Source organism: Artemia sp. Qi Xiang Cuo, chromosome 4 (assembly GCF_049724085.1).
Source record: "Artemia sp. Qi Xiang Cuo chromosome 4, ASM4972408v1, whole genome shotgun sequence".
Taxonomy (NCBI): domain Eukaryota; kingdom Metazoa; phylum Arthropoda; class Branchiopoda; order Anostraca; family Artemiidae; genus Artemia; species Artemia sp. Qi Xiang Cuo.
In genome coordinates, this window is record NC_142797.1 from 85,347,664 (window position 1) to 85,370,500 (window position 22,837).

At 36.7% G+C, this 22,837-nt stretch overlaps 2 protein-coding genes across 2 annotated transcripts in view; both read left to right on the top strand.

The window, feature by feature from the left end:
• The window catches only part of LOC148953558 (uncharacterized), a 37,913-nt gene extending 27,116 nt beyond the window's left edge, over positions 1-10,797 (top strand). The window contains exons 7-9 of the mRNA XM_089088599.1: positions 4,938-5,093; positions 6,984-7,109; positions 10,659-10,797. Coding sequence (XP_088944725.1) covers positions 4,938-5,093; positions 6,984-7,014 — 187 coding nt within the window. The 3' untranslated portion in view covers positions 7,015-7,109; positions 10,659-10,797. The remainder of the gene's footprint in view (positions 1-4,937; positions 5,094-6,983; positions 7,110-10,658) is intronic.
• On the top strand, positions 8,567-21,400 carry LOC148953560 (phosphoinositide 3-kinase regulatory subunit 4-like). The gene is made up of 4 exons (XM_089088004.1): positions 8,567-8,600; positions 10,659-10,816; positions 16,804-16,985; positions 19,897-21,400. Exons 1-4 carry the CDS (start codon positions 8,567-8,569, stop codon positions 20,090-20,092), a joined length of 570 nt encoding a protein of 189 aa, XP_088944130.1. The 3' UTR covers positions 20,093-21,400.
• Positions 21,401-22,837: the final 1,437 nt, after the last annotated feature.

The following is a 22,837-nucleotide window of genomic DNA, read 5'->3' on the forward strand; positions in this document are numbered from 1 at the left end:
GACCCTCTTTTGAATTGATCAAACCAATATCAGATTCCTTCCCAAGTTTTTCCAATCCGAATCGACATTTAATTTCTCCCAACATACCCCCCACCAGTTGTAAGTCCTTCTTCTCTATTTCGTAACCATCTTCTTTTATTTCCCGTTGGCCTTTAACCTCTTTTTCTCCCTTTTTATTTATGGCATCGAGGCAGAGCCCAATTGACATTATATTTTTCGCCATTTTACGCATTTTATCGAGGCAATGCCCAACCGACTTTTTTTATTCTACGCCCCTGCCAGCCGAATCTCCAAATTTTGTCTCTTTTTTACTCTTCTCTTTTCATCTCTACCTATCTTAATCTTGTAATTCACGAAAAATAATATATGATCGCTAAATCTGATTTGGACTTCAGTGTCCACCATCTTTGACTGCATGACTTCATTGTAGCTCCGTTTAATATTTCTTTTCTCTCTGTTTAGTCTTCTTTATTCTTACCGCCGAAACAAATAGTTCGTCATCAAATGGGAACTGAATTCCGACATTTGGTTTTTCATATTGTACTAAATTTCCCCGAACTATGCGAGGAAAGGCACGTACAATAAATTACGTCTCATTTTTCTCTGGTACAATCAGCGCTTTATTTTAGCCTGCACTTGTTAGTGTCTCATATTCATTAAAATTGTTCTCAAGTTTTCCATTTTTTGGAAATTTTCCCGAAAAATCATTCTCGCGCGTCTTATTATCAGTATTTTGTGGTCTGTTTACTTCTGCATCCCATTTCTGTGGATTTTCAATATTTCGAACATGCGTATCAAGTATTTTGTTTTTCCGATAGGGTGGCACAGCCTCCCCATTTGTTTTATGGGCCGGTCCACCTCTCCCCGTAGTTAACGGAGTATTATATTTTTCCGTCGTAGTGTAATTTTGTAATTTTTCCACTGTTAAAGAAGTCGCTTTTAACGATAGGAGACTTCCGATATCTCCAGTCTCCTCCTACTAAAACATCCACTGCTAGCGTAGGTACTAAGCCTACTTTTATTATTTTTCTCTGGACCGTACCGTACTTATCTGCAATTTCCATTCTTATCCAAGCAGACGGTCACTGGTGCTTATCTCCATAATAACATACTGTTGTAATATTATTTTTATGGTCTATTTCCGTCTTTTTAATTAGGTCCATTCCCACAAAAGTTTGCTCACTCCCTGAGTCAATTACCATTTCGGTCAATTTTCCGTTTAATTTTCCTTCTATTTTATGTGATTTCAGAAACTCGTCAATATATTCTTGATTATGTGCTATAGCCCAATTCGTTCTTTTGTAGGTTACTTTCTCATCTTTATTATGGCAATTTTTAGAAAAAGGCTCCGAGAAATCAATTTTTACTAGATTATCATCATTTTGAGTATCAAGCATTTCTTTCTTTCCAATAAGGCGGCGCAGCCTCCCAATTTGTTTTATGGACCGGTCCACCTTCCCCCGTAGTCAGTGAAGTTTTATATTTTCTCGTAAAAGTGTTTAATGTTTGGTAATTTTCATTTTCTCGCGATTGATTCTTAGACAAATTATTATGGTTATCTGACAGCCTAGAAGTTAGTTGCGATAAAATATCACTTTCTGGAATTAGACCTATCATGGTTCCTTTAAACTCTTGGTGATATCTTTCTTCTTTCTCTCTAGCTATTTTATCATTCTCCTTTTTTCGTTTTCTGGCTATTCTATCAGCCTCTTCCTTTCGTTCTCTGGCTGTTCAATCAGCCTCTTCCTTTTGTTCTCTGGCTATCCTATCAGCCTTTTCCTTTCGTTCTCTATCTACCCTCTTTTCTCTCTTTCTTGTCTGTCTTTCTTTCTTTCTTGTCTATCTTTCTCTCTTTCTTGTCTATCTTTTTCAATTTTGTCCATACGGACCTGATGAAGTATTTTATTGTTTTGACCGTATTTTTCAATTTTTTCCATACAGGCTTGATGAAGCATTTTATATTCCTGACTATCTCTTTTATTTTGATCTATTCCATCCTGTAATTTTTTCCTAAACTCTAGGTGCTTTCTTTCGGCTACCTCTCTGGCTATCCTCTCTTTTTTCATGAAATTTAATATACGTTGTCTCATATCTTTCTCCCTTTCTTTTCTATCTCTCTTTCTCCCTTTTCTATGGGCTTCACTCGCCCTTCTCGGTCTTGAATTAATCTCATCTCTGTCCGACATAATTTTAAAATTTCATTAACTTAAATTACCTCTTCAGTCTAAATGAAAATTCTTTTATCCATGTACTTTCGGTCTCTCGCGAAAAATTGCTTTGACACGCAGCAATTTTAGCCTTATATTTTTGCACACTAATTAGTTGCGCGATATATTGATTCGTAAATTTTTCAATTATGATCTTACAAGGCACAGCCCATAATAGATCTATTCTATTAATTGATTCCGTTTTTTTTTTCTCTTTATATGTAACCACAATAGGCTACTATCACTATGTAGGAATTAACAGTATATCAATACTGTATAACAGTATTATAGGTTACTTTCTCCTCTTTATTATGGCAATTTTTAGAAAAAGGCTCCGAGAAATCAATTTTTACTAGATTATCATCATTTTGAGTATCAAGCATTTCTTTTTTTCCGATAGGGCGGCACAGCCTCCCAATTTATTTTATGGACCGGTCCACCTTCCCCCGTAGTCAGTGAAGTTTTATATTTTCTCGTAAAAGTGTTTAATGTTTGGTAATTTTCATTTTCTCGCGATTGATTCTTAGACAAATTATTATGGTTATCTGACAGCCTAGAAGTTAGTTGCGATAAAATATCACTTTCTGGAATTAGACCTATCATGATTCCTTTAAACTCTTGGTGGTATCTTTCGTCTTTCTCTCTAGCTATTTTATCATTCTCCTTTTTTCGTTTTCTGGCTATTCTATCAGCCTCTTCCTTTCGTTCTCTGGCTGTTCTATCAGCCTCTTCCTTTTGTTCTCTGGCTATCCTATCAGCTATTCTATCATCTTTTTCATTTTGATCTATCTCATCCTGCAATTTTTTCCTATATTCTAGGTGCTTTCTTTCGTCCACCTCTCTGGCTATCCTCTCTTTCTCCATGAAATTTAATATACGTTGTCTCATATCTTTCTCCCTTTCTTCTCTGTCTTTCTCTTTCTCTCTCTTTTCTATGGGCTTCACTCGCCCTTCTCGGTCTTGAGTTAATCTCATCTCTGTCCGACATAATTTCAAAATTTCATTAACTTAAATTACCTCTTCAGTCTAAATGAAAATTCTTTTATCCATGTACTTCCGGTCTCTCGCGAAAAATTGTTTTGACACGCAGCAATTTTAGCCTTATATTTTTGCACACTAATTAGTTGCGCGATATATTGATTCGTAAATTTTTCAATTATGATCTTACAAGGCACAGCCCATAATAGATCTATTCTATTAATTGATTCCGTTTTTTTTTTCTCTTTATATGTAACCACAATAGGCTACTATCACTATGTAGGCTAACTCAACTAATCTCTTCGAAAACGCGGAATTCTTTTACTATCAGTGCTGTTGATAGCTCATTTTCTCGCTACCACCACCTATTGGGGGGAAAATACGGGTGTCGCCACTTATTGAGGCAAAAATGGCGCAAAAAGGTTGCTATGCCACTTAGTCAAAGAGGAGAACCCCTTGTCGGCCCAAATATTAGTGGGATTCCCGCTCTTACCCTAATGGTTCCGTAAATATCGGATTTACTGATAGGACCTTTTCTGGCTCCCACCAATATTCGTAGTATTTAGCCACTGGCAGTAATACCGGTAGGCCACAACGCCACTGGCGTGGTAATATACGGGTTTCACCACTTATTAGAGGGGAAAGCCCCGGCCCCAAATTATAATGTGATTCCCGCGTCTACCACACCGGTTCGGTTCTGCAAATATCGGGTTTGGTACTACCCGATTTACAGTACACCCTGTCCCAGGGTATGATAACGCGATCGAGTCGTCAAAAGGCCACTTTCTAAAGCCAAATGTACCTGCCTTGGGTTACGGCTAGAAAATCTCTAACTCTCTCCTTGGAGGTAACAAACCTCCCTGTCAATATAATAATGATGGTACCTCGTAGCTCTATTCCTACCCTGCCTGGGTTACGGAAACTAGTACACAGTTTTTAGAAAAGACCTTACTTGTATTCTTCCAAAAGGGTCACAATAATCCAACATAAACATATCTCTCCGAACGGGGTCTAAGCGCAGACTAAAACAAAATAATATTTTTTACACAACTGTTCATAGGGGTGGACTTTCGCTTGGCCCAGCCAATCAGCTACATCCCCATTCTAACCCAATTCTGTATCTTAGATTTATCTTTTAATGACTTCCAAACCAGGAAGTACAAAAATAGAACTTGGTTCAAAGCTTACTTATTGCGACACCTCTAACTTAGCAATCAGAATTTAACGTTTCTTTTAAAATTATACTATAAGCAAATGTTATTAAGAAAACGAAAACAGGTTATTTATCTGAAAGGAAAAGAAACAGGGGTGGAACCCCAACAGTCGTCATCAGGCCTAAGACTTCTAAAGAACTAAATTATGGCCTCATACCGCATTATGATGATTTGATGTTCCCGGAGGGAAAGCAAAGTAATGATGTTTTTTGTATTTATTATTTAGTGTTATGGTATTAATGTTGTCGGTGGTCAAATGTTTTTTTATTTTAAGGATTTTATTTTCTCTACCTCTCCCATTGATAAGCTTTGGTTTTTAGGGAAGGTAACAATGTTTTTTGCTTAATATGTGTTTTGTCAACAAATCCTTCTTCTTCTCATCTCTTCTCCAATTTTTCTTCTCTAAACAGCAATATTTTTGTTTAGTCTTGAAAATTCACGGTTTCTCTGTCGCTCCAAATATATTCGTCAGAACTATGGTGGGTGTATAATTTAGAACTGAACTAATTTTGCCAAAAATATTTCATTTCTTTTTTAGCCTTGAAAATTCTCGATTAATCATGTCTCAGTCCCGTCAACTAGATGAAAATAATGAAGGTGTGACTGTAGAATATCGCCACATTCGGCGATATTATTGGCTGGGACTTAAGAACTCCCGGCGTAGCTTGGAGGCTAAAACATTCATTAAAGGATGGTAAGTTATTTTTGTATAACATTTTAAAAATATTCTACCATATTTGGCAATATTATTTGCTGGGACTTGATGATTTCTGGCGTAGGTCAGGGACTAAACATTCATTAAAAGATGGTAACGGATTTTTGAATATGCTAAATCATTGGCATGCATTTGAGGAATCCTTGTGTAACTTGGAGGCAGGATTGACTTAATTCTCCTTCCGACTTGGCCCGAGCATTGAGAGAGCAGATACCATCCTCCCCCAGGACACACGGTCATGAGCAGCCGCGGGTATATTTTCAGGTCTTATTCCTGTCTTGTTTAGGAACTGATGTAGACTATTGGACCAACTAGTTCTTGGACGACCACGTAATTGTTTCCATCCTGGCAGCCGTGGGGTTGAAATTGTTGGTGATTTGACAGGGGGTTTCTTCTGGCATTTGGGGTATATGGGCAGAACCATCTCAGTGTACGTTGCGCAACCTGCTCTTTCTTAAAATATTGTAAGTGAAGATGGATTTGTGAACAGGGAGTAATTGAAAAATAGAATGAGAAAAGGGTGAATTTTTTCGGTAGAAATCCCGAACCATTTTCTGATGGGGGTCGATTCCCTCAGGTCTTTTTAAAACAGTCTACAGTTTTCTTGCTGAAATTTCATTTTATATCCAATAGTTGTCCAAAAACCAATCATAAAATAAATTTCCAGAAATCCTTTCTTGTTCTTCCTGGGCTCCGTGTGGTTTGTGTTGTTTGTCTGTCGACGTATTTTTTATTTGCAATTATTTTTTTAAGCTGATAAAGGGTTGGACTCTCAAACTAGTGGCAAAATGCTAAGATTGGGTAAAGAGGACTAGACCCTTTATTTCCAAATGAAAATTTTTATGGTATCTTTATTGTTAAATTGCATCACTTTTCGCATCCTACCCAAAGGAGTTATTCAGAGGCGGGGGGGGGGGTGAAAAAACAAAACTGATTTCATTTTTTAATTTGAATGAGAGGGGCCCAAAACATTTTGAAAATTACGACAGAAATTTAGGAATTGGGGGGGGGGTTGGCAAAGAGATTTATTTTTATTTTTATTAGAGATACAAAAAAAAGTGTTTTTCAAAAGCTAGTGGGGGAGCGATTTCATTTTTCTTTTCGATTTCTTTCAATGAAAACCAACACCTTCAATGAACACCAAAAAGGTATTTATTGAGAACTAGGGAAGGGATTAACCTAAAGGAAAGGTTCTAAATTGATGCACGTTTTTACACTTTTTAAATAATTAGACCCTCTCTCAAGATATATATGAAGTGGGTGCTGGGGTCCGATACTGCTTTCCTCTTTTAGAATTTCAAGATTTTATCACTTTCTATTGTGTTTTTCATAAACATTCTCGTATCTTTTGCTGTTGTTCTTCGGCGTTACTTCCTTTCTTGTTAACGTTTTTCAAAACGTCCAGCTTAAAGAAAAGTCACAAAACCCTTATCTCACCATAAGTTAATTCAGCCTTTCCTTCTTATAGCGCATTGGATGGATTTATCTGGCTTCGATTTGAAAATTCCGTCGATGGTTGTCTCCCCATACTGGATCGATTGATGAAGTCCGCCAATATATTACGTGTCCTTTTTTATTTTACCTGATCTCGAAGGCATTATGTATAGCCAATTGTCTCTCTAAAACAGTGTCAATCTAAAAATCAAGAAAAATTTATTCGGAATAAGTCATATCAGGAGACTGGGTATGGGTTTTCCCTCCTTCTCTCCATCTAAAATAGAATTCAGTCAAATTTGATGTCTTAACACAAGCCTTAGACATTACTCTCCATAATTACTTGATTTATATTGAAATATAAGTAACAGCTGTTATAACTTTACATTTTGGCACATGTTTATAGTTTCTTTAATTCTTAATGATTATTTTTAGGTGTTATTACGTGTCTTTGCAATTCTTATGATGGACTTTGGCTTGGTTCCGGGTCATGTGACGGTACTTACGAATGCTGGGACCTTCGATTCCATCTAAATGTTGTCCATTTCAAACACCCTACGGGTAAGGAGTTGTGTCTTTCTTGTTAAGGAAAATGAACTTACAGTAAAAACATCGATAAAATCTTATATAACTGGGGGTAAATTTCTTCTTTCTTTCTCACCAAAATTTTTATACTTATTGACAAATTTTTTATTCTTCTTCTTTTTTTCTTCTATTTGATTGTTTGTAGACCCTATCGCATAATCTTGATGCAATTTCAGGCCCTGTGGCATCTGGAATTCAACCTTGAATGTTCCTGATTCAGTTTTTGATTCTTTATCGATTGGTATATTTGTTGACAGAAAAAAATGCTTCAAGTCATCTCCATATTTACCATTGATGCTAGACAATCCCGATTCAGTGTATAAAATAAACCGATAAAAAAGAATCCTTTCAGGTAAAATAGAAACGAAGTTTTTTCGGCTTCATTTTAGAATTAACAATATGCCTAGAGAGGGTTATGTTTCAGTTCATTCATAACCCTGACCTTGTTAATTTGTTTTAGCCCTGCATGGATCCAGTTTTAAAGAGACAATATTTCTCAAAAAAAAGTTGGACAAATCTTCGTTAGATGGTTCTATAATCCCTTCCTTTTTTCTTCAAAGGATTTGAAAACGGTCGTTTTTTTTGGGCTGTCTTGTAATTTTGTGTTTCAGTTGTGTTTTTTCTTAGAACTGATTTATTGTCTTACTATAAATCTTTAGTGAAACTTGAGTTTAAGAACAAAGAAGTAATATAGACCTGTACCTGATAGTCAAAACATGGGTGAAAATTGGCACTATCATGAGACATATTTTGACTCAAAAAAAAAAAAATTAAGCAAGAATATTCTACTCACCATTTGGGGATCACACTATCAACACAGTTATAAGAATTAAAAAATTTTGCATTGGTATCAGGTGTTTTTATATAGTAGTAGTTGGCACGCTACATTTGAAATCCTTGGTCCATCAGTACTCGGTTCGAGTCCTTCTGTCGCTGGTTATTTGATTTAGAACGAGGGTCAGTGGGGTGACTCTGTAAGCTCAGCCAGAGTCGACCCAGCTCTAAATGGGTACCTGAAGAAATCTGGGGAAGGTATACAGGAAGGGTGTGCGAAAGCACTGGATGGCTGGCCCCCAACCCTTCATTGCACTTCCTGGTTAAAGTTCCATGAGAGATCAGCACCACCGGGAGGAACTATAAAGTCCAGGGCCGTATTTTCTATTATTTTTATTTTTATATTATATTTTGTTCGTTAAACCCCTACATTGTTTCGTTACCTTTGTTGTTTTCAGAAGAGAAAATTGAATTAAAACGATATTTAGTTTCTTTAAATCATCAAAGGCTTGTAACTCTGAAAATACTTTTCAGTGTGCAGTGTTTATGCTTTAGTTTTTTATTCACTGGCATTTCATAACTTAAACTAGACGGGTAAATTGTAAATGTCTTATAAACCAATCGATTTACTCTGTTGAACCTACAGTTTTAGATTGAATATGGACTTTAAATGGACCTCCGCTGTCAGTCCTGGTAAGGGTTTTAGAACCTATGAACCCTGGGCAACAGTTACCAAGAAACACTTGCAAATGAATTTTAAAAGGCAAAGGGCATCAAAACCGAAAGTTTACAAAGACGAAAATAAAATCAGAAATTAGTATTTCAAAATCGGAATATCCATTTTTTTTTCCAAAGGCTTAAAGAGATATGGATTTTTTTATTGGGCTATCGAGGTTTCAGTTCGACCATACCTCTTGACCCCCCCCCCCTCGAGGAAAAATCAATCAATTATTGCTTATTTAAAATGCAAAAAACATGGCGAATTTGTCTCCCACCCCTCTCCTAGCTAGTCCATGTGTATAGCTCAATAATGTGGCTCGACTTTTGTATAAAGTAAATTGAAGTCTTCTGGTCTTTTAGCTAGAGTTTTTGAGAAGATTTCTGTCGCACTAAAAGCACGTTTAACGTACCTTTTGTAAAAAGCCTGTGTACTCCTGTAATAATGTAAAGTACCTCTGCAATTGGCTGCCTGAAGGGTAAAGAAATAGAGATCAATAGCGTTATTTAGGACTTTAAAGTTTGGTGCGCATGCTTCACATTTTATTCTTTTACCTCCGACAATGCGATAATGCGAATGATGACCTCGAGAAAATTCTAGGGAAAAATAATCTCGTTTTCAGAAGAAGCGTTAGATGATGTTTTGGTAACCTTCCAAGTTCAGTAGCCATATCTATTTTCCTGGTAGAAGGTCATCGTGCCTAAAATTAAAACAGTTTGCTTCCACTTCTTCTGAAAATGAGCTGTTCTACTCTTAAAAGTCCTTTAATGGATCCTTGTCCACTGGTAACATTTTCAGACGTATATTCAATGGGATAGGTGAAGACAATCATTTACTTCTAAAGAGAAATATTTCATCTCATTTTCAGAATAGTGTCAGTTATGCCACTCAACGCTTCCTGTGAACTAAATCCTTCAACCTCAGCGATCAATCCTAGTTCGGCTGTGATAATTATAAGGACGACATAGGCCATTTCGGTCGAAAATGAGTTATGTACGTGCCATGGGTAAACTCAGCACGAGGAATCGAATGGGACAATCAGAATTGTCCTATCGTATTTGTTTCCTTTTTGTCAAGGAAAAAGGAAACAGACACCAAAAAATGGATTGATTCTGAATTCCCCCGGAATATTTGAATTTAATTTATACAACTGAAAATAAAACGTAAAAGGTTGGTTAAGAATATGTTTTCTCTATCTCCATTAGCTTCATCCTTCAGAGCGACCACAGCCAACAACCTTTTTTCTGTGTTTTGGCTCTTCTGAAAAGTTACAAAAATGGTGTATGCCGCTCTTTTAATAATCACAGCCGAGTTAGGCTAGCAGATTCAAACCAATTTAAAACCGAGGATGTCCAAAATATGTTGGGTTAACAATCGCTTTCTGGGCATACTTGCTTTAGTATTTTAAAGTTAAGTAGTTGAGCCAGGTGAATGAAACTTCCAAAAAGTATCCGGATTTGATGTATCGGCTGATTAAAAAAAAAAATAACTTTCACATGGCTCTACTATTTCTTTTTTTTTAATATCAAAGTGTGTTCGTAAATTGCAAGATATGAAGGGTAAATAGTCGCTTTGTATATATATTTTCTTCAGTGTCTAAGTGGGCGTTCAGACGCGGGATTCTGTCTCAGACTCTGTCCAAGTTTCCTGCTCAGAATGGTTGAAAGTCCAAGGTATTTTCAGAAATAGGAAATTCACATTCATAATTGTCACCTAAATAGGTGTTTTCAGTTCTTAAAATGTTGCTCGATAGTTCCTATTTTCAGCTTACAACCATTCTGAGCGGGAAACTTGGATAGAGTCTGAGACAGAAACCAGTGTCTGAACGCCACTTAATAGATGCGCAGATGAGTCAGACGAATGAAACTTTCAGAGATTTTCAAGATTTGATATTTGAGCCGATTCTCGAAAGTTTACTTCACCTGCCTCAACTAATCCTTTTAAGATATCTAAAAAAAAGTTTGTCCGGAAGGCAATTGTATAACCTTATACAATTGTTTCTTATGCAAAAAACTCAATTTGGTATTGCATAGGTTGTCGAGTTCGCAAGATTGTGGCTCATCCTACACAAAGTTCCTGGTTCATATCATCAGTTCAAGCTGACAATGAAATATCGATTTGGGATTGGGAATCGAAGACGCGACAACAAGCTTTCTGGTCCTCAAATGCCCCTCTTCTATCCCAGAGTCAAGTGAGTTTCCCCTTCTTAAAGCAATTTTTCCACCATTAAAAAATATTTGCCAACAATCATAATAACAACTATATTTTCGTGAACTAACAATAAACTTCTCGCGAATTTCTATAACAAATCTAATTATTCATGGAGAAAATTTCAAAAGCTGGTAATACATCAAAAGCATGTTGACTTGGTCCTACGCTCTAAACGTGAATAGAGAATCTACGACTGATAATATGTCTTAGAGTTAGCGAATTCTTTTATTAGTTTCCTACTTTAGCGATAGCCTAGTCTAGTAGGCTTCTCTGAAATTTTTTTCCAAGCTTGCTTTTTTGTATTTTGCATTCAGTTAAATATTTTTCTGAGAATTCTTAGCTAACAATGTTTTGCTATATAATGCTTCTGTTTCCACGAGGTAACAAAAATTGTTAACAGACATTTTTAGTGAACAATTGGACGATGGAAAAAAGCTTTAAATATGATCGATTACTACACTGATCTGCCAAAGAAAAATATTTCCCCCTTTGGCTTTGGTTGCTCTTGAGTAGTTAAGAGAACTTGCTCCAAAGAAAAATGTAAATGCGATTCGGTCATCTGTAGTTTTCAAGCTGTGGTGAAATGAAATAAAACGTATTTTCTAGGAATTTCATCTATATTTTAGAACTTGTAAATTTATTATTCTCACTCAGTGAGTCATGTAGAATTTCTAATCAGATTCCGGGTGATAATTATTTTCTAGTGTATGTGTTTGTTTTTTGTTTGTTTATTTTTTTTTCCCTTGTTTTTCGCTTGACTTTTGCAAAAATTGACCAAATTAATAATCGACATAATTTGACAAATATATTATTCTGAAATTCCACTCAATGAGACTCAGAATTTTTGTTACATATGTTACAGGGGTTAAATTATTTTGTTTTTTTTTTCTCACTATTTCCAACTTCATTTTTTTTTTTTTTTGAATAAATATCAGATTAAACTTTTAAAGCTGACAAAAATTATCCCAAACTCTCATTATACCGCTGTGTTGCATATTATAAGATGTTCATTTAAGAAAAGGGAAAAAAACTAGATTAAATAACACAAAAAATTGAGAAAAATACAAACGCAATTAAAAAAAAAAAAAAAACGAAATAAAATCACATTTGTCATCTCAACATCGTTGATCTGAGCTTCTCTCTTTTTTATTTATTTGTTTAGCGTTTGTGCTTTTTTCTAATCTTTTCATGTTAATTTCTGGTATTATTAACTGCTCAGTCTTATTAAAAAAAAATTTCATTGATAAAGGCTTCTGGATGTAAAGCCGAAAAATTCGGAGTTGTATCTCTTTTTCTAACTTGCAGAAATAGTTCGACTTGACAACAAGAATTTTGCAGCCTTGTCATGGATGCAAAAAAACGTCCTTTGTAAGAAAATTATCGTTAAAAATGTCCCTTTTCAGTTTTTTCCCTCCTATAATTTTTATACCATGTAACATAATGCCTTTAGAGTTGCCATATTCGTTATATACTAGTGCTCCGTTCTTTCTAATATTTAGAAGAATATTATTTTCTATAAATAAAAGTTCAAATAGGGATAAAATCCTTTTAATAGACAGTGATGATGATAACAGTGATAGAAATTACAAAATGATGCTAAAGTACCAAGTAGATCAAAATAAAAACATTTTCTGTCCCTTGATCCATCTTAGGTTTATTCATACCTGAAATCCGCGATCTTCTAAGATCTTTCTTTTGGCTGTTTAGAAATTATGAACTTTTTAGGGCAGTACCCCATTTTCAAGAAAGTACAGTCTATGTAACTGATATATGTAGGGTTACTTATGTAGGTTATACTTTACGTAGGCTATGCAAGAAGTATCCTAAGCGCAGCATAAATAGGGCAAATAGAAATTATGAACTTTTTAGGGCAGTACCCCATTTTCGTCATTGTTGTCATGTTGAACCATAGAAATAAATAAGCACAATTAATTAGTTAGACTTGACAATTTGTTGATTACCAAAGATAATCCCATTCAAAGAAATCTATGCCTTCTTATGCTGTTTGGTGCTATGTGTCTTCAGCTTTTTTTGTAGATTCCCCCTCCCCTTTTTTTATTGGAAACTCGCTACTGCTAAATACTACATAACTGCATATAAAAGTATTTTTTATTAAAAACTGAGCTACTAATTTATCCTAATTTTTAAGATATATTGATCAAAAAAGCTTTTTGCACAAAATAAGTTTTTCAAAAAAAAAGTAAAGAACTCCAAAATAATGGAACGTAAAGAACTCCAAAACTCCAAGTAATGGAAGAATGGAATAAATATACACTGATCTGTGAGAATCTGGCCTCTAATATTTTTCTGTCTCAATACGGTGAACTCCCATAACATATTGGCTGGTGAAAAGTGAAAACATTTAAAAGAATTTTTTTCAGTAAAGTACAAATTATATTCTGGCTTTAGGAAGTATAGGGTTTAGAACCCTACTCAGATTAATTTCTGCTCGTTTTGAGTTTGACTTATTTTAATTTCTGTCTGTTTTGGGTTATATTTATTTATTGATACTGATTTGTGGTAGTTGTATGCTTGGTAGGTTACTTGATTCTGTTTTTATTCATTTTTGGTTTAATATACTTCTTTACTTTTTTTTGAAAACTTACATTGTGCAAAAAGTTTTTTTGATTAATTTCTGTTCGTTTTATATTGACATAGTCTTTTTCAGGGAGAAAGACTGAGCTTCTTTTGAAGTTAAACAACCATCCCTTCCATAAAAACCTTAAATACCCCCTGGGAATAACTTACAACCCTTGTTATTTGATATTTAGACTATTTGGAATAGAATGGCTATGTCAAAATTTTATAGTTATGCCCCCAGGGCATAACTTATAACCCTTACCCTGAGGGCTGTGGGGGTTGTCTTCCTCAAAGACCTAATTTCCAAAACTTTCAACTACGTTGAAAAAATGGCTATCTTAAAATTTTCATTGGATGTGTTTTGGGAAATGGTGGGTGTGAGAGGGGGGCTAGTTGCCCTCCAATCACTTTCGACTATTAAAAAGAGCACTAGTCATTTCAATTTCCAATCGAGTGAGCCCTTTTTGAAATTTCTACGACAACGCTTTTTGTAAAAACCTTATATGCCCCCAGGGCATAACTTACAACCCTTGCCCTGAGGGCTGTGGGGGGGGGGGGGGGGTTATCCTCAAAGACCCAATTTCCAGAACTTTCAACTACGTTGAACAAAATGGCTATCTCAAAATTTTGAATGGACGTGTTTGGGGGAAAGGTTGGCGTAAGAGGGGGTTAGTTGCCGTCCAATCACTTTCGACTATTAAAAAGGGCACCAGGCCTTTTAATTTCCAATCAAAAGAGCCATTTTTCAAGTTTCTACGACAAAGCTTTCAATAAAAAACTTATATACCCCCAGGACATAACTTACAACCTGAGCCCTGACGGCTCTGGGTGGAGTGTCATCCTCAAAGACCTAGTTTCCAGAACTCAACTACGTTGAACAAAATGGCTATGTGAAAATTTTGATTGGATGTGTTTGGCAAAACGGTCGGCGTGAGAGGGGTGTTAGTTGCCCTCCAATCACTTTCGACTAATAAAAAGGGCACTAGCCCTTTGAAGTTTCAATCGAATGAGCCCTATTTGAAGTTTCTACGACAAAGCTATCCTATAAAAACTTTATATGCCCCCAGGGGATAACTTACAACCCTTGCCCTGAGGGCTCTGGGTGGAGTGTCCTCCTCAACAACATAATTTATACCTGGAACTGCCAACTACGCTGAACAAAATGGCTATCTCAAAATTTTGATTGGATGTGTTTGGGGAAATGGTGGGCGTGAGAGGGTTAGTTGCCTCAGTCACTTTCGACTATTAAGGGCACTAGCCATTTGAATTTCCAATCGAGTGAGCCTTTTGAAGTTTCTACGACAACGTTTTCTAGAAAAACAACCTTATATGCCCCAGGCAACTAACCTGCCCTGAGGCCGTGGTGGTGTCATCCTCAAAGACCCAATTACCAGAATTTTCAACTACGTTGAACAAAATGGCTAGCTCAAAATTTTGAATGGATGTAAGTTTGGCGTGAGAGGGGGCTGTTGCCCTCCTACACTTGACTATTAAAAGGGCACTAGCCTTTTGAAGTTTCCAATCGAACTAGCCATTTTCAAGTTTTACGCAATCTCAATAAAAACCTTATATGCCCCCAGGGCATAACTTACAACCTTTGCCTTGGGGATTCTGGGTGGTTTGTCATCCTTAACTACATAATTTCCCGAACTTTCAACTACTTTGAACAAAATGGCTATCTGAAAATTTTGATTGGATGTGTTTGGGGAAAAGGTGGGCGTTAGAGGGATTTAGTTGCCCTCAAGTTACTTTCGACTATTAAAAAGGGCACTGGCCATTTGAATTTCCAATCGAGTGAGCCTTTTTTGAAGTTTCTACGACAACGTTTTCTATAAAAAAACCTTGTATGCCCCCAGGGCATAGCATACAACCCTTGCCCTGAGGGCTGTGGTGGGGTGTCCTCCTCAAAGACCCAATTACCAGAACTTTTAACTACGTTGAACAAAATGGCCATCTCAAAATTTGGAATGGATATGTTTGGGGAAAAGTTGGACGTGAGAGGGGGGTTAGTTGCCTTCCTATCACTTTCGACTATTAAAAAGGGCACTAGCCCTTTCAATTTTCAATCGAATGAGTCCTTTTTGAAGTTTCTGCAACATCACTTTCTATAAAAACGTTATATGCTCCCAGGGCATAACTTACAACCCTTGCCCCGAGGGCTGTGGGGGGGGGGGTGTCATCCTTAAAGACCTAATTTCCCAAAATTTCCACTACGTTGAACAAAATGGCTATCTAAAAATTTTGATTGGATGTGTTTGGAGAAATGGTGGGCGTAAAAGGGGTGGTAGTTGCCCTCAAATCATTTTCGACTATTAAGAAGGGCACTAGCCCTTGGAATTTCCAATCGAATGAGCCCTTTTTCAAGTTTCTACGACAGAGCTTTCAACAAAAACCTTAAATACCCTCCAGGGCATAATTTATAAGCCTTAACCTGAAGACTGTAGGGGGTGGGGAATGTCCTGCTCAAAGATATAATTTCCAGAACTTTCAACTGCGTTGAAAAAAATGGCTATCTCAAAATTTTGACTGGATGTGTTTGGGGAAATGGTGGGCTTGGAAGGGATGTTAGTTGCCTTCCAAGCACTTTCGACTATTAAGTAGGGCAATAGCCCTTTGATTTTCCAGTAGAATGAACCATTTTTTAAGTTTCTATGACAACGCGTTCTATACGATACTTTATATGCCCCCAGGGTGTTACTTATAGCCCATGCCCCGTCGGCTGTGGGCGTTGTCATCATCAAAGACCTAGTTTTCAGAACTTTAAACTACGTTGAACAAAATGGCTATCTCAAAACTTTGATTGGATGTGTTTTGGGGAATGGCGGGCGTGAGAGGGGGCGTTAATTGCCCTCCAATCACTTTCGACTATTAAAAAGGGCACTAGCCCTTTGAATTTTCAATTGAATGAACCCTTTTTGAAGTTTCTACGACAACGTTTCCAATAAAAACCTTATATACCCCCAGGGCATAGCTTACAACCCTTGCCCTGAGGGCTGTGGGGGAGTGTCTCCCTGAAAAGCATAATTTATATCTGGAAATCAACTACGCTGAACAAAATGGCTATCTCAAAATTTTGATTGGATGTTTTTCGGGAACTGGTGGGCGTGGAAGGGGTGTTAGTTGCCTTCTAATCACTTTCGACTATTCCAATTTTCAATCGAATGAGTCATTTATGAAAGTTTCCGCGACAACTCCTTCGATACGAAGTGCCCTGGTCTAAGACCAAAAAAAAAATAAATAATAATATATTGTGCCAACATCGTTCTTTACTGTTGCGCTGCCTATGACATGGTTGTGTAAATATCAATTTAACCAACTCAAACTATCACGCTTAATTTTCACTGCCCTTGGTACCATAAGAAATGAATATAATGGTTTCTTCCATAGGTTTCAAACCAAATGACGTTAGGCTTATCAATGACACTGTCACCAAGTGATTCTTCAGGTTTTCTGCTTAGCTGTGGTACAGACCATCGAGTTCGTTACTGGGACCTCAGCGATTCAACACAATCCTATGTTCTTATTCCGAATCTGGATGATACGACTAATCAAGTTACTCGCATTTACAGGTAAATTCCTATTCTAATTTAGCCGATAATAATACAAGGTCTCTATCATTGTCAGTATTTTCATCTAGAATTATGGGACTGATAGGTTACTCGCATTTCCAGGTAAATTTCTGTTCTATCCCAATAATGCTGCTTGGTCAGTCTTCTTAACTGTATTTCATAAGTAAAATCAAATCCCCAGATCCTGAAATCTAAAATATAATCTATCCATCTATCTATCTATATATAAGTCTATCTGTTAAATTACAATACTAGGTGACCGGGTTACTACTTTAACTGGGTTAAATGTACTCTTTCATGAGCAGACAAGTATTATCAGGTTAAAAAATAAAGGACGAGATCAAAGCTTAAAATGGACAGAACTTATCTTACAGATGACGGGGATTGCCAACCCTCTTTAAACACTAAAATTTGCTACAATGAACTCTTTAATACAAAAAAAGTGGCTGCAAAAATCGATTGGTTATGAAGATGAAAATTTCGTGATTTTTTATCATAATAAGAAAATCCAGGGGACTTATCTAGGGGGAAAGTATTGATTTCTACGCAAGGTTCTGCCTTCTTAGATACGTCTGTGACTATGTCAAGAACTGTTATTATGCATGGTATAACTTTAATACAATTGACAAATTAATAAAAGTAATTGATAAATGCTTAATTCCTCAATATTACGTGTAAACTCCAAGGAGTAACAATTATGGAATCAAGAATTGAGTTTTTTAGTTTAGAAAAAAAAGAATGATGTCCATATTCAGTAAGAAATAGAAATTCGATAAATCTATCAAATGCTTCCTTGAAAATGCTCCCTTGCTTCTTTGACAATTTTGGCTCTAGTCTTTAGCCATTTATAACTGAACGATCAACTTAAGTTGCAATATAATACCCAACAATATTCTTATGATAGAAGCAAAGCCTTTCGGAAAATAGACATGGAATAGTAAAAACAAACCATTGCCTATATTCTTGAGTGAGGATCCGAAAAAATTTGTCTCTCTTCAACAAAAAATTTTAATTCCCCTTGCTCTTCCACCCTCCCCAAAAAATTTTTATCCCTGACATTTTAAAGCCGATTTCCCAATAATAAGACAAAACAGCAGGGATTTACCAAAACCATAACTTTGGTAAAGTTCATTTATATATAGAAAAGGGATCCCCCCCTAGGGGCGTCCCGAGGCTCGTTTTATTAGGGGGGCAATCTTCGTAAATTTTATGGAATCGCTACCTGATTTATGCCGAATTTTCTATAGAAATCAAGATTTTTGCTAAATTTCGGCCGATTTTGCAAAGGCGAAAATTTTACCGAATGCCAAAAAGTTGGGGGGGGGGGGCCTCTGGACGCTCCCCCCCTCCCCCTGAATCGGATTCTTTGTTCATCTGTACGCGTGAAATAGTACAATATCATTTTTTCTCCACATATGCAACTTTCACCCTAAAATGGATTTATACAACAAAAAAAACTCTAATTTTGGGCTCAAACCAATGACCTTGAGACCTGGGGTGTCTAAAAATCTACCATATGAGTCAGCCTCACGTGATATTTGATTTACATCTTTGGCACATAAATATTGAATAAACGGGTTTTCTTGCCGACACTGTGAAGTTACATATAAAAAAATAAGTATCCGAGACTTTCTTTTTTTCTGGTAAATTCATATTTTGCTTACACACATCTGTTGTCGACAAGCCTACAAGCTTGAAAGAACAAATAACGCCATCGTGCTTATAATTCTGTATGTAGCCTAAGATTCCCCTACAATTCTGGTCATGCCCCCTTTACATACCTCCTTTAGTTCTATTTTCATTAACTAGCGAAATTATGAAAGAAATTGATGCATTGATGAATGAAAAGATAGCCTTGAATTATATACTTTCTCTGATTCATGGAGATCGCAACCGTTTTAAGAGGTTCATGCCAGTAGATCAGAAAATAAAACTTCACAAGAACTGTATTGGTTGTATGTTTTCTTATGTAACACCAGAAATTTGTGTACGTATTGTAATTTAAAAGAAAAGCGAATTAAAATGGGAAGGCCTGGCATTGTCGGAAAAAAATGTGAAACTTCGGAAGAGACATCTGCTGTCCAATCCCAAAACAGTGCATTCGCGTTTTTCAAAATTTTAGAGGAGTAGCCTCGACCAATTTGCGCGAAGGCTGGACAAACTGCGCTGAACTTACCGCGCTTCAAAAAACATGTAAATGCATAGTACTTCCTGGTCAGCTTTCCAGGATTATTTGCGTAAAGCTATTTGAGTCAGATACACTTTAAAGTTGAAATGTCGATCACTGCAACCATAGGAGATACAGTAACTCCGTACAAACCAATCGATTCAGCACAGAAAGTCACGTGAGAAACCACCCTTAACTCAAAATACAGGAAAGGTGCAGATATACTGTTTTGGGATTTGACAGCCAACTTGAGCTCAATATTTTCTGCAAAATCGTTGAAAATATACAATGTTTTCATTAAAGTGAAAGTAGCACTTAAGCGCTAAAGCACTATGTCCGTTTTAAGTTTTTTCTTGCAGAATAAGTAAAAACCAGTTCAAAGTTTATATTTTTGTCCAATCTGAGGTGAATGAATCTACATTGTTGCTACATTAGTTCTGCTAAACAAAAGATACGCAACTTTATAAACATGGGCCATAACACGGCAATGGGAAGTTATTATAAAAATACAGACTGTTGATTGAAAACCTTAAAGCCCTATTTTAATTTGATATTTTTGTAGACAAAACGCCATACAAGGCACCCAATTGAGGCCTTTCTTATGTCACAAACAAATTTCTCGTAGTTCCATTGGTTTAGTAGCTTTCCGGTTTATCCGTAAAACGCCCAATGAGCATTCAAGCTTGTTTGGCTTTTTTCCATGGTTGCTAGGTTTTTTACTCGTTATTTGCTTATCTTTTTCAGTGAGAAGCTTGTAGACGGGACTCGTGTCGTGCAAGAATCCAGCAGTAAACCCCGAGCCGCGTCCCCTCCTGCAATTGGACTGGAAGAAATAAATCCAGCTCATCGGGACATAATTAATAACATCATAGCAGTCAAAGGCAGTCAACCTTTCGTTGTTACTTCCTCAATGGATGGTATTATTAAAGTGTGGAAATGATTGTATTTTCTAGTTAAATAGCCTTGTTGACGCAAGAAAAATTTGATTAAATTGGCACTGGGATTTACAGAAGCACTCCATCAGCTTTTGAAAAATGATCTGTATAAGAGACACCAGTTAAGCTAGTGCAATAAAAAAATTTTTTGATTATAATACCCAATCCAATCTAGCTAAAAGGGAGAAAATAAACCTTCCGTTGGGCATAAAACTTGAAGATAATATATTTAAAAATTCAAGCCAATTCCCTTATCCATAGCCAGAATATACTTTTATAACTGTTCTTGATGAAAACTCAAAACTTCACCCTGTTGTTATGCCTAGCAAACCCCTCCCCCACATTTTATTTTTGGCTATATTCACCTTACCTTTTCACATTTTCAAATGAAAATGTGGAAAACGTGGTAAAATACGATATCAATTGATCTTTAAGTGTGGTATTGTGTCACACATTTCAAAGCCATACCCCCCCCCCCACCCCCCAATGAAAGGCTGTTAGTCAAAATAAAAACCTGGCACATATAGGCACCCGCATAAATTTTTATACGGGAAGGTAATCATGCCCAAAATTTTCCGAAGGAAGAGGGGAGTGAGAAAAAAGTTCTTTTGTGGGAATGGACCTAATTAAAAAGACAGAAATAGACCATAAAAATAATATTACAACAGTGTGTTATTATGGAGAAAAGCACCAATGCCCGTCTGGTTGGTTAAGAATGGAAATTGCAAAGAAGGACGGTACGGTCCAGAGAAAAACGATAAAAGTAGGCTTAGTACCTACGCTAGCAGTGGATGTTTTAGTAGGAGGAGACTGGAGATATCGGAAGTCTCCTATCGTTAAAAGCGACTTCTTTAACAGTGGGAAAATTACAAAATTACACTACGATGGAAAAATATAATACTCCGTTAACTACGAGGAGAGGTGGACCGGCCCATAAAACAAATGGGGAGGCTGTGCCACCCTGTCGGAAAAACAAAATACTTGATACGCATGTTCGAAATATTGATAATCCACAGAAATGGGATGCAGAAGTAAACAGACCACAAAATATTGAAAACAAGACGCGCGAGAAAGATTTTTCGGGAAAATTTCCCAAAATGGAAAACTTGAGAACACTTTTAATGAATATGAGACGCTAACAAGTGCAGGCCAAAATGAAGCGCTGATTGTACCAGAGAATAAGGAGACGAAATTTATTGTACGCGCCTTTCCTCGCAAAGTTCGGGAAAATTTAGTACAATATGAAAAACCAAATGTCGGAATTCAGTTCCCATTTGATGACGAAATATTTGTTTTGCGGTAAGAATAAAGAAGACTAAACGACAGAAAAGAAATATTAAACGGAGCTACAATGAAGTCATGCAGTCAAAGATGGTGGACACTGGAGTCCAAATCAGATTTAACGATGATTTAGTATTTTGCGCGAATGACAAAATTGAGAAAAGTAGAGATGAAAAGAGGAGAGTAAAAAAGAGACAAAATTTGGAGATTTTTCTTAATTACATTTGATCATAGTATAATTTTAAAAGAGAGGTTAAATTCTCTTTTCTAAGTTAGAAGTGTCGCAATAAGTAAGCTTTGAACCAAGTTCTATTTTTGTACTTCCTGGTTTGGAAGTCATTGAAAGATAAATCTAAGAGGTAGAATTGGGTTTGAATGGGGATGTAGCTGATTGGCTGGGCCAAGCGAAAGTCCACCCTTATGAACAGTTGTGTGAAAAATATTATTTTGTTTTAGTCTGCGCTTAGACCCCGTTCGAGGAGATATGTTTATGTGGGATTATTGTGACCCTTTTGGAAGAATACAAGTAAGGTATTTTCGACAAACTGTGCACTAGTTTCCGTAACCCAGGCAGGGTAGGAATAGGGCTACGAGGTACCGTCATTATTATATTGACAGGGAGGTTTCTTACCTCCAAGGAGAGAGTTAGAGATTTTCAAGCCGTAACCCAAGGTGGGTACATTTGGCTTTAGAAAGTATTTGACCACTCGATCACGTTATCATACCCTGGGACAGGGTATACTGTAAATCGGGTAGTACCAAACCCGATATTTGCATAACCGGTGTGGTAGACGTGGGAATCACGCTATAACTTGGGGCCGGGGTTTCCACTCCAATAAGTGGTGACACCCGTATATTACCACGCCAGTGGCGTTGTGGCCTACTGGTATTACTACCAGTGGCTAAATACTACGAACACTGGTGGGAGCTAGAAAAGGTCCTATCAGTAAATCTGACATTTACGGAACCGTTGGGGTAAGAGCGGGAATCCCACTAACATTTGGGCCGACAAGGGGTTCTCCCTTTCGAGTAAGTGGCATAGCAACCTTTTCGCGCCATTTTTGCATCAATAAGTGGCAACACCCATGCTTAATTACCAATAACGACCGTCATGACGTAATGGCCGTAATGACGACCGTCATGGATTTGACCATAATTTAGGATTTAAATCCTAAATTATTTGAACGGTTGAGTTTTAGTACGGCAGTGCAAAGATTGATATGGAGGTCTAGCCAAGGAAAACAAGGATATATATATACAAGTTGATAAAAGACAAACATATTGTTTTTATCCGGTATGGTACTGTTGCAAAGTATGGGTCGTCAACTCTTTGCAGCTTCTGTGGTACATTAAGACCTGTTTATAGGCTAATGAAAAAATAAAATCAGTAACAATAGTTGACGAGGGAAGAGAGAGAGAGAGAGAGAGAGAGAGAGAGAGAGAGAGAGAGAGAGAGAGAGAGAGAGAGA

Coding starts and splice junctions, on each gene's coding strand:
- LOC148953560 (XM_089088004.1), top strand. CDS start 8,567: ATGGACTTTAAATGGACCTCCGCTGTCAGTCCTG. Junction 10,817..16,803: donor CTCTTCTATCCCAGAGTCAA/GTGAGTTTCCCC, acceptor TTTCTTCCATAG/GTTTCAAACCAAATGACGTT. Junction 16,986..19,896: donor CAAGTTACTCGCATTTACAG/GTAAATTCCTAT, acceptor TATCTTTTTCAG/TGAGAAGCTTGTAGACGGGA.